Genomic DNA, 12,880 nt, shown 5'->3' with positions numbered 1-12,880 from the left:
CCAGACCCATCCCCCTGTAATCCACCTAATCTACTCATCCCTGAACACTACGGGCAATTTAGCATGGTGAATCCACCTAGCCTGCACATCTTTGGACTGTGGGAGGAAACTGGAGCACCCAGAGGAAACCCACGCAGACACCAGGAGAATGTACAAACTCCACACAGACAGTCAGCTGAGGGTGGAATCGAACCCAGGTTCTGGCACTGTGAGACAGCAGTGCTAACCACTGTGCCACTGTGCCACCGTGCCGCCCCTAAAAAGGATATGAAAGAACAGCATCTTAGTTTAGTTGGTTTGGGCTGCTGAGGTTATGAATGAGGTTTTGTTATTGGAACAGAATAAGGAAGCTTTATCCTATATTTAACTGATAATGCTTGATAATGAACTGGTTTCAATGTCTAGTATCTAGTGTTATTTGTTACAATGGCAAGTGCACAGAGAAAAGACAAGAGATGATGCAGTGACTCATGTCCTTTCTATTCCAGCTGATTTCTTTCTGTGCATTCGTCCAACACATTTGCAAATGAGCAATTATCATTTAGAATAAAATGGCTTTGAAATTAAAAGGGACTATGCCTGTTCAAGTGGTTGACAGCCATGAATTTTGGTTGCTGATTTCATCAATCTCCCTTTTCTTATTAAAAATGTCAAATAATCTTTACAGTTTTCGATTTATTTAACAATATAATATAACAATACCACAACTGCGAAAGTGCAGAACTACTTCTGGCAGAAGACCTGTACTGGATGTGATATGTAAAGAAACATAAAGCTTTGGAATGAAATTAACATTCTCAACTAGGGCATGATCATTTTTTTTTGGTGAATCTGAGGTGCTACTGAATTTGAGAAAAATACAAGATGACAGAAAATTGTAAACATTTCAGTTGAGATTAAGATCAATCTAAAGACTCTACAGTGTAATGATATTTCTCTGGACTTAATTCATAAATATGATAGGTACCTTAAAAATTTGGCAAAAGTTAGAAGCACTTTTTCCTTTAAAACAGGAGATATTTTTCAGACTGTAATATCTCTCTATCTCTCTATAAATTGCAAATTTGTGGTTTAAGGAATCGAAACACACATGAATTTTTTTCAGAAGAGTAAATAGTTTCTTGATGTAGGGGGTAAACAGTTCTTGGTATCTTATGAAGGTGAAATTGTCGTTTAGTTTGGTTCAAAGTCAGAAAAACTGTAGTAGTTGAAATTGGGTTTTGTAGCATAAAATATTTAATGTTTAACCGGTACAGTTTTCTTTCAAGTCTACATTTTTGGGGCCCATTGGGTGAACTTTTAATCTGCAAAGAAATGTGAGTAAGTGTTGGTGGGAAGATAACAGTTTAAGAATTCTCAAACCCAATCCCAATCTGTCTACATCACAACAGGTTCTGGTTGGGTGGAGGGGAGGTAGTTGATCAACTTGCTGCTCATTTTCGATGTATTTTTATGTTTAACACACGGCACCCCAGAATTTCTGGTCTTCAGGATACTGAAGAGTTAAAGTCGGATAAAAATCGTGACATTTATGAGGTAATTGCCTTTAGAGCAAGGCTTGTGGGCCAGAAGAAGTCCATGCACAACATGTTCTAGAGAATTGATCACCACTGTCAATTAACTATCGCCCCTCCATAATGTCCACTCCTCCTAATATCATCCTCCCTGATCACGTCATGTCCACATCCCCACGATATCCAAACTGGCACCATGTCTTATTCTTGTCCCACCTCTCCTGCAATCTCCAAACTTTCTTTCAAGCTAGGATGTTTGGTTGATTCCACCCCCTACAGTGCCTGACATTCTGCAATGTTTGACTCACCTTCTGACTCCTCAAAACCCATCTACCATCTAAAAGGCACAAGTCAAGAGTGTAATGAAATACTCCCCTCTTGCCTGAACGAATGCAACTTGAACAACACATGACAATCTCCACATCAAACAGGACAAATTGTCAATTTGATTCACAGCACATTCAACATCTTCAACATCTGTCCCTCCGTAAACAATGCACAATAGCTGAAACATCTAACATCTACAAGATGCACCTCAACAATTCACCAAGGCTCCCTTGGACACCTCCTTCCAAAAGCATGATCTCTACCACATGGAAGGACAAGGATAGCAGATGCATGGGAACATCTCCATCAGCAAGATTCCCTCCAAGCCAATTGCCAACCTGACTTGGAACTAATTCACTGTTCCTTCACTGATGTTGGTTCAAAATCCTGGAACTTCCTCCTAATAATATTGTGACTGTGCCTAGACCTCCCCTCTTCTTCCATTTTGCAATGTTTCAAGAAGGCAGCTCATCACCACCTTCTCAAGGGCAACCAGGAATGGACAATAAATGCTGGTCTAGCCGGTTATGCCCACATCCTGTGTACAAATACAAAAAATCTATAAGATGTACCTCCATAGCCTTGACTGATTTCTGGTGCCCTCTGCCATAAGCCAGCCATTATGCACAATACAGTTGACTTGTCGGGTTCACTGCACAGCATGACTATATAAAGAAGCCTTGAGATAGAATAAGAGGAGGGACTGGCCCATCGTCCTTGAAGGAAATACAGAAAGATAAGGTTGACACTCATGCAATGGAGACCCAAATTCTGCATTCCCTAACCTCATGCCAAACTTCAGGTTGGCATGACCACAAGCATGTTGCTGATTCAGCAACATGACAACTGAATGATTCCCAGATCTAGGACAGATGACTGTTAAACACAATCTCCATCATAGGAAAACATCCAGCAAGCACACTTATTTAAATAATCCCACTTCCATTTATGGACCTGGAACATGAGGTCACTCTCACCACCAACACTAACATAACAGGAAAAACATCTACAAAAGACCCTACATGGGTCCCTGAACCACCTCAGATCACAGTTCTGCCCTCACCCTTTCAGTCCGCACCCCAATATTAATGCCACGGAGATTGATCAATGTCATTAACTAATGTTATCCCAACAGTATAAATCATATGAAAAAGTACTGTGACTCTTCCAGTGCAACTACTAGCATGGTGCCTTTTGTTGCTGCACACTCACATGAGGTGCTTCTCCTGTAGCTGATGGTAAGGTGAAGCCAATTGCTCGATTGTACTTGCGTCCTGCTGAAATGCCTGTGACTTCCATCATTGTCATGGAGGTGCCCGGTGGGATAGTACCCAATGTCACAGGATTTTGCATCAGGGATCATTTCTCGGTCAGAGGGGCTGTAGTGGCAAGGAATGATGCTGGTACCCCCTGTGCAATGACCCTTAGACTCTTTGACAAGGAGTAGTCTCTTTGGCTACCTAAGCCCTTTACTGGTGCTCTTCAACACTGGAAAGATCAGCGGCTGAGGCGCAGCTGACATCTATGGCTCGAATTGCAAGTACCACAAAAAACATGAATACAATAGCAATATCACAGAGAGTGTTGCCCTTTCTTTGCATGTCAAACACACTGATCTATCTCTAACTCCGACTAGTGCTGAATATAATTAAAAATCTGTCTATCTCAGCCTTGAATATACTTAACGATCCAACCTTAGCAACTCTCTGAGGTAAAGAAGTCAACAAGTTGACTTCCCTCTAATGCTTGTTAGGTAATGACTTGAAAGATTATCAGGGGTAGATGGGAATGCAGATTTGAGATTACAATCTGATGAGTTGTCGAATGGCAGAGCAGGCTCTACAGGTTGAATAGCTTCCTCTTGTTTCGGATTCATATGGTTGTATGTTCTGGTGGACGGGTTCTTAAGCCAGAATTGGAAAATTCATGTTTTGATATTTGTCTGAAATGTCCTTCTATGAATAGATTAAATGTCCTTTTATTAATGTATTAAATTCGTGTTTACTTTGCTGAAATGATCTCAAGTTGTTGATCAGAAAATGCATTCGAAATGTTTGCAAATTGATGATTAATTAAATGAACTAAATGATTGCTACTTCAACTCTTCCCCAAGTGAACCAAAATAAGGTTATGTGAAATCAAATCAAATCCTGGGTGTCAAATTAAATTTAAATAGGCTCTTAATATAGTAGTCAGCGATTACACACAAATTGGGCAATGAGCAATTGTTGACGCATGTTAAATAATAACACAGTTGCAGAAATCATGGGACTGATTAGCAATAAATCTTCTATTAAAAGGAAACGGTTCATGCAAACAATTTGTGTTGGATGAGAGGGAGAGGAGCTGGAAGAATAGCATGCTATTTTTGGAACAGTAATAAACAGCTAAGCGACAAGATAACTTATATTAGTGTCACTTACTCACCAAATCAGGAAATGATGATATTATAATGTAGGTCAAGAACACAAAATATGAATAATGTCCCACAAGAAACCTTTGACCATTCTATTCACTGTAATTGTGCACCAATCATTATTGTCTATCTGTTTCACCATTATTTCTTTATGGTTAAATAGGTCAATCAATTTAATACTGTAGTGTGTAATAATACAAGCAACTGGCGTGTGATTTTTGACCATAATATGCTCCATGAGTGAAGCCATTGTAAGGTGAAGCTGATTGCTGTTACTGCTGAAAACATTTGTACAGAAGTAAATAATTTTATGATGGAATGGTTGCATAACTGCACTGAATGATTCTCCTCATTAGAAGCCAGAATTTTACAGTCAAAAAATACATCATACTTTTTAGCATGTACTTCTTTTTAGCATCATTTCTGTGGAAGATCAAATGCAATCAATCAGTCATTGTGGTTTCATGAAGGTTAAATCATTTGATTAATTTGCTACATTTCTTCAAAGATGTAACAAACACAGTGGATAATGGGGATTCTGTAGACGTGGTAAATCTTGAATTTCGGAAGGCTTTTGATAAGGCACTGCACAAAAGATTCATGCACAAAGTAAGGGGTGGCACGGTGGCTCAGTGGTTAGCACTGCTGCCTCACAGCACCAGGGACGTGGGTTTGATTCCATTCTTGGGCGACTGTCTTCCAGGTGCTTTGATTTCCTCCCACAGAACAAAGATGGCAGATTAGGTGAATTGGGCATGTTAAATTGCCCATAGTGTTCAAGGATGTACAGGCTAGGTGAATTAGCCATGATAGATGCAGGATGATTGGCCTTAAATCTACTTTCCTGCCCACTCTCCACAACCCTTCAACTTCATTACAAATTAAAAATCTATCTATCTCTCCTCCTTAAATTTACTAAAAGTTCCAGAATTCACCACACTTGAGAATGCACATTATGATACTTAAATCTAGTACTCATTATTTCAGGTTTATCAGTGTCTTCAAATATTTGTGCTTCATTATGCTGTGCAACAACGTAACTTTTTAAAAGTATACTTTCTGAGTCAAAACTTTGCAATGCACAAACAATTTGCAAATACCATAAATATATGTTATCCTTAAAATGGCTTGAAAGTATTTTGTGATCATGGAATCTAATGTTGGATTGGAGCACACACTTTTTAATGCCTCTCCATGATAATCAAAATATAAATACATTTTACTGATTTTCCCTATTGAGGTACTATTGTACTCCTGATTTTTTTCTTGTTTTTGATGATAAGGTTGAAAGTTAAAATACCTGAAAAACCAATTTTTATAATCAGCAATGAAAAACCGATTTTGTATATTCCTATAAGTTCACCATAATATAAAAATCATTCTGGTATTCATTCAGCCCTTATGCACTAGAAACTAAGTAGCAGCTGAGTTAAAGAATGCATCTATAATTCTTGAATCAGACTCTGTTTTCCATTTTGCTGATTCTCTTCAAAAATTTGGATTTAATTCAGCACTGCTTTATGAAATTTATGAAATGGTTATGAACAGTATTCTGTAAAAGCAAAATGAATTTTATGACAACACTTCCATTTGTCGATCTGTTGATTCTTCATGTTACTGTAAAATTGTGAAACCATTTTTAAAAATCTTCTTTCAGCTACTTTTGAATTTCTGAAGAAGGTGTTTACCACCCTGCAAGTGAATATTGTGAACCGGATGATATTGGATATTGATATCCTGATGACAGAACTGAAAACGGTAAATCGATGAAATCAGCATTAAAGCACAGAAAAACTGATTTAGTGAGATGCATCTGTAATGTAATTCTGGCTGTATTACTTGGGACATTCAGTCGCAGGATAATTTATTTTTTTTAGTGCCCTTGAAATACATTCTGTGGGTTTCATTGCAGTTTGGATGCATTCCTGTTGTAGCAGACTATGATAGAACCTTGCTTAAGGTCTGATAGTTTTTCAAAATAGAGCTGTCGCAGTCAGTTATGCAAGTGCTGACATCAGAAATGTGTTCCTTTGCTCAGTTCCCTATGGAAGTATCTCTCATGCTGAACCAAACTCAGATTAATTGTTCCGACAAGTGTTTATTTTGCTCAATGATTTCAATGCTTTAATTTTTCCTGTATTCTCCATTGTTGAATAATATCAGTCTCTAAGCCAATTCTCAACTATTTTCAGGCATTAAATCTTTTTTTATCAAGAACTCATTCTATGATTTTCTTGAGGGCTGCGTTTTGACTTGATGGTTACTTTTTCGGTTTTGATGATCCTGTTTAGTTTTCACTAACTCATAAATTAGGTGATTTTGTTATCCAGTAACAATGATTTCTGTACTTGTGTGACATGTGTGGTACCTGCACTGTCCCAGAAAAAAGACTTAGAATAACTGATCAATATCTCTATGATAATCAAATCTCCACTAAACTTAAGGGCACAACACACAATGAAAAAAAAAATACCGAAGCTGGTACAAGACAACAGTCATAAGTTAGCAACAAATGTTTTTTTCCAAAATAACTGATATATGCTTCTGCTTATGAGACCATATCTGGAGTAATATGAGCAGTTTTGGTTCCTTTATTTAAGAAATATATCATTTCATTGGAGGCAATTCAGAGAAGGTTCACTAGGATGATGCCTGCTGTGGAAGAATTGTCTTATGAGCAAAGGCTAGACAGGTGGCAACTCTATTCAACGGAGTTTAGAAAAATGAGAGGTAATCACATTGGAATAAATAAGATTCTTAAAAGGCTTGGCATTGTAAATGCTAAGGGAATGTTTCCCCTCATAGGAGAGTTTAGGACCAGAGGGCATTGTCTCAGAATAAAGCGGTGTCAATTTAAGACTGAGATCCGAAGGAATTTCTTGACTCAGGGGCTTGTGCGTTTTTGGAACTCCTTGCCACAGAGAGCTGTGGGGACAGAGTCGTTGTGTATATTTAATGCTGAGATAGATTGTTGTTCAGCAGTAGAATCATGGGGTTGAAGGGAAATGAAAGGGTGGGAAAATGGATGTGAGGAATTTCAGGTCAGTTGTGATCCTACTTAATGGTGGAGCAAGCTCAAGACACTGAATGGCCTATCCTGTTCCTACTACTTATGGTGTTATAGGAAAAGTCATCATCCTAAACATATTTTTCACAGACTGCTGAGGCCATGATTGAAGCTTTTCATCACACATGCATATGCAACTTTTGGAACAATTTAATCAGGCAGCTACTGCACATTTTACGACGTCTTGGATTTAAATTTAACAGTTGACTATGTGTATACTTTCAGTAAGACTCACTGCATTTTGTTGGGAATATTTTAGTTTTGAACTTATGCAACTTTAAGCCTAAGAGACCATGAGATGTAGGAGCAGAGGTTGGCCATACAGCTCAGCAAGTCTATTCCAATATCCTAGCTGAATTGGCTTGATGGTAGGAGACAGAGGGTGGTGGTGGAGGGTTGTTTCTCGCACTAGAGGTCTGTGACCAGCAGTGTTCCACAGGGATCGATACTGGGTCGACTTTTGTTTGTCATTTATATAAACAATTGGATGAGAATATAGAAGGCATGATTAGTAAATTTATGGATGGCACCAAAATTGGTGGTATAATGAACAGTGAAGAAGGTTGTCTAAGATTGCAAAGACATCTTGATCAATTGGATCAATGGGCTGAGAAGTGGCAGATGGAGTTTAATTTAGATAAATGAAAGGTATTACATTTTGGTAAAACAAACAAGAATTTGACTTATACAGTTAATGGTAGGCCCTGGGTAGGTTGTAGAACAGAGAAACCAAGGGGTTCAGGCACAAAATGTTTTGAAATTTGTGTCACAGGTAGACAGGTTGGTAAAAAAGGCATTGAGCACACTTGCCTTCATTGCTCAGACCTTTCAGTACAGGAGTTGGGATGTCACGTTGAAGTTGTACAGGACACTGGTGAGGCCTCTTCTGGAGTACTATGTGCATTTCTGGTCGCCCTGTTATAAGAAGGATGTCAAGAGAGGTCAGAAAAAATTTACCAGGAAATTGTCAGAAGTGGAGGGTTTTAGTTCTAAAAATAGGCTGGATAGGCTGGAACTATTTTCAATGAACTGTAGGAGGTTGAGGGGTGATCTTACATAGAACATAGAACATAGAACATAGAACATAGAACAGTACAGCACAGTACAGGCCCTTCGGCCCACAATGTTGTGCCAAACTTTTACCCTAAACCTAAGGTCTATCTAACCTCCACCACTACCTTATACTATCATCCATATGCCTATCTAATAGCCGCTTAAATGCCCCCAATGAGGCCGACTCCACTACCCTCTCTGGCAATGCATTCCACGCCCCTACCACTCTCTGAGTAAAGAACCTACCTCTGACCTCTCCCCGATATCGACCTCCTTTCACTTTAAAACTATGTTCCCTCGTAAAAGCTACTTCCATCCTAGGAAAAAGTCTCTGGCTGTCTAGTCTATCTATACCTCTGATCATTTTGTACACCTCTATCAAGTCACCTCTCATCCTTCGTCATTCTAAAGAGAAAAGCCCTAGCTGCCTCAACCTTTCCTCATAAGACCTTCCCTCCATTCCAGGCAACATCCTGGTAAATCTCCTCTGCACCTTTGCTAACGCTTCCACATCTTTCCTGTAATGAGGTGACCAGAACTGGACACAATACGCCAGATGTGGCCAAACCAGGCTTTTGTATAGCTGGAGCATAACTTCACGGCTCTTGAACTCAATCCCTCTATTAATGAAAGCTAATACACCATACGCCTTCTTAACAACTCTATCCACCTGGGTGGCAGCTCTCAGGGAGCTGTGAACATGAACCCCAAAATCCCTCTGCTCCTCCACACTGTCAAGAATCTTTCCGTTAACCCTGTATTCTGCTTTCAAGTTTGTCCTTCCAAAATGAATCACCTCACACTTTTCAGGGTTAAACTCCATCTGCCACTTCTCAGCCCAGTTCTGCATTCTATCAATGTCCCTTTGTAACCTAGAACAGCCCTTCGCACTGTCCACAACGTGACCCACCTTCGTATCATCCGCGAACTTGCTAATCCACCCTTCCACTCGTTCATCCAAATCATTTACAAAAATCACAAATAGAAGAGGACCCAGAACAGATCCTTGTGGTACACCACTCATAACTGAGCACCATGTTGAATATTTTCCGTCCACTACCACCCTTTGTCTTCTAAGGGTCAGCCAATTCTGAATCCAATCTGCCACATTTCCCCCTATCTCATGCTTCCTTACCTTCTGCATGAGCCTACCATGGGGAACCTTATCAAATGCCTTACTTAAATCCATGTATACCACATCCACTGCTCCACCTTCATCCACGTGTTTGGTCACCTCTTCAAAGAATTCAATAAGGTTTGTGAGGCATGATCTACCCCTCACCAATCCATGTTGACTATCACAAATCAAACTGTGCCTTTTCAAGTGATCATAAATCCTGTCTCTCCAAGCCCTTTCCAATAATTTGCCCACCACTGACGTAAGGCTAACTGGCCTGTAATTTCCGGGGTTATCCCTGTTCCCTTTTTTGAACAAGGGAATGACGTTTGCCTCTTTCCAATCTTCCAGCACTATACCCATGGACAGTGAGGACGAAAAGATCATCACCAAAGGCCCTGCGATCTCTTTCCTCGCTTCCCATAGAATCCTTGGATAAATCCCATCAGGCCCGGGGGACTTATTTATCTTCAACTTCCTCAGAATTCCTAGCACATCTTCTTTACTAACATCAACCTCCTCTAGCCTACCTGCCTGTTTCACACCACCCTCCTTGACAACTAGGTCCCTCTCAGTTGTGAATACTGAAGAAAAGTATTCATTAAGGACCTCTCCAATCTCTTTGGACTCTGTGCACAAATTCCCTTTACAATCCTTGATCGGCCCTACCCGTTCTCTGGTCATTCTCTTGTTCTGCACTTACGTGTAAAAAGCCTTGGAGTTTTCCTTGATCCTCTCTGCCAAGGTATTCTCATGCCCCCTTTTATTACAGAGGTTTATAAAATCATGAGTGGCATAGGCAAGGTGAATAGCAAGGGTCTTTCTCCTCGGGTAGGAGAGTACCAAAATAGGGCTCATTTTTAAGGTGAGAGGAGAAAGATTTGAAAAGGACATGAGGGGCAACATTTTTACACAGAGAGTGGTTCATGTGTGGAATGAACTGCCAGAGGAAGTGGTAAATGCAGGTACAGTTACAAAATTTAAAAAAAAAAGATAACTGGATGAATAAGAAGGCTTTGGAGGGATATGGGCCAAACACAGGCATGTGGCATTAGTTTGGTTTGGAAGCATGGTCGGTGTGAACTGGTTGGATCAGAAGATCTGTTTCCATGCTGTATGACTCTGATTCTGTAACTCCACTTTCCTGTCTTATCCTGAAAACTCTTGATTCCCATACCGATTTTTTTTAAAAAAAGTCTATCTCTGCAATGAATATACTCAACAAACAGCTTCTTCAACCCTCTGCAGTAATGAATTCCACAGATTGACCACCCTCTGAGGGATTAAAATTCTTCTCATCTTTTCCTCAAGTGGATGATTCTTACTCTGAGATATGCCTTCTGGCTCTTGGCTCTCCTGTAAAGGGAACCTCCCCGCATCTACACTGTCAAGATTCCTAATAATCTTATTTGTTTCAATAATGTGTACATTCCATTAAGCTACAAAGAGTACAGCACAACCTGGTCAACCTCTCCTCATGAGAAAATCGCTCCTTACCCTGGGATCAACTGAGAGAACCTGCTCTGGACTGCCTCTAATGCCTGTATATCTTTGCGTAGATAAGGGGACCAAAACCGTTCATAGTATTGGAAGTGTGGGTCTCAAATAAAGACCAAGATTCCATTTACACTCCCTATTGTCTGCTGAGTATAGATGCTAACTTTTTGTGATTTATGCATGAGGATGTCCAAATCCCTCTGTACTGTGGCTCTCTGTAGTCCTGTTTCATTTAAATAATATTCATCTGCTCGGTTCTTCCTTTAAAATACATAGCCTCACATTTTCCCACATTATATTGCCACTTAGTCTATCTCTATCGCTCTGCAGATTCTTTGTCTCATCCTTGCTATTTACGTTCTCACCTGTTTTAGTGTCATCCATAAACTTGGTGATTAGTACATTCACTTTCCTCATTCAGTCATTCATAAATGCTGTGAACTGGAGTTTCCATACTCATTTGTAAAGAGTTCATTACCTCATGTATTTAAATCTTTTCTGTATCCCAGGTAGTTGAGTATTCCTTTGTTGACAGGTTGCCTCTCCATTTTGGCCTGCTTTCCCTACCCCACTCACACCGATCTTAGCAGCTTCCTTCTTCCCCCAAAACAGTCTTATAGCCACCTTCTCCCCCTAATAGATATGTTGCAAACCCCTTCTTTCCCATACAACCACCTTGCAGCCTTCTCCTCCCATTCATACATATCCAAACATCCTTGGAAAGTGCTCACACCCTGGTTTCATTAGATGGAACATCAGGCCATAGCCAAAAGCTCACAACTGCAGCCTTGGCAAATGGTGGCTCCCCAGTCTCAACCTGGTCAAGAGGGAGTTTCTGATCTCACCTGAGCAAAAGGTGGTTTTGCCTGATTCTGGCCTTGGCTAAAGGTAGGTCCCATTCCTGGCCTCATTTTACTGCAAGTAACACATTTTCAGGAATTAAGTCTTCATTTTTTTTTAGCTTTATTCAAAGTTTAATAATATTCAAAGTTTTATAAATAATTGACCTAAGTAGAAAAACCCTGTAAATACATTTTCAAATAATCTTGTGTCTGGGATAGCAAAGTAAAATATCGACATGCTTGGAGGTTGTGAAGAATATATTTGTTTAGCTTAACAGATATATTGCTTTTGAAAATTGGAAATTTCTGTCTTCTATCTTTTGCAGATCTTGACCCAAAATGTAACTGTTACATGCAGTGATATGGTCTTGAAGTTGAGGGATGTTCTCAACTTATCAGAGGACTTAATTTCAAACGAAGCCTTAACAAGTATAATCTGTAGTCATCAAACATCCAGTGAACCCTGGGGTGTGTTGGAACATTTTCCAAATATGAAGAGCTGGATTGAAGCTGTGAGTTCTTGTTTAATTATTTGGAGAATATTGAAAATAAGTACAATTCATTGGAAGCAAAGCAGGTGCAAAAAAGGCCGAAAATCAGAATCCCGAGATTGGGATGAAAGATTACAATAAAGTTCTTGGAATTTTAAAGGCGAATTGAGCCTCCCAACACTAGCTGCATATATTTTCACCTCTTTGAATACTCATTAAAATGACACTTTGCCAGAATTAAGTTCCCCCTCCCGACTAAAATTTTTGCAAGCAAGTGATATGTGCGTTTTAAATCTTTATGCATATAAGGTATTCAGTAGGCAAGGCACTGTATGTGCTGGATTTTGGAGTGACTCAACACTGCCTTAACCTTTTTGGGTGCATCTGCTTAGGTTTTGATTGGCATTGTGCAGCTGAAATCTTAAGTTGCACAAGGCATGAGGAGAAGCAAAGGAGAAAAACTGTGGAATAGTGGACACAGGTCAAAGAACATGCCAAGTATGGAATAACACAGTGTGGAGCTGGAGGAACACAGCGGGCCAGGCAGCATCAGAGG

The 12,880-nt window shown here is 39.8% G+C and overlaps 1 protein-coding gene across 1 annotated transcript in view; it reads left to right on the top strand.

Annotated features, from left to right (window-relative positions):
• LOC109912449 (ATP-binding cassette sub-family A member 13-like) overlaps positions 1-12,880 on the top strand; it is a 268,159-nt gene that overhangs the window by 59,847 nt on the left and 195,432 nt on the right. Inside the window, exons 12-13 of the mRNA XM_048608185.1 lie at positions 5,915-6,015; positions 12,160-12,345. Of these exons, the coding sequence (XP_048464142.1) occupies positions 5,915-6,015; positions 12,160-12,345 (287 nt within the window). The remainder of the gene's footprint in view (positions 1-5,914; positions 6,016-12,159; positions 12,346-12,880) is intronic.

This window comes from Rhincodon typus, chromosome 2 (assembly GCF_021869965.1).
Source record: "Rhincodon typus isolate 14 chromosome 2, sRhiTyp1.1, whole genome shotgun sequence".
In the NCBI taxonomy this organism is placed as follows: domain Eukaryota; kingdom Metazoa; phylum Chordata; class Chondrichthyes; order Orectolobiformes; family Rhincodontidae; genus Rhincodon; species Rhincodon typus.
The sequence above is the reverse complement of the archived record's forward strand: the minus strand, read 5'-3'. Positions and strand labels throughout refer to the sequence as shown.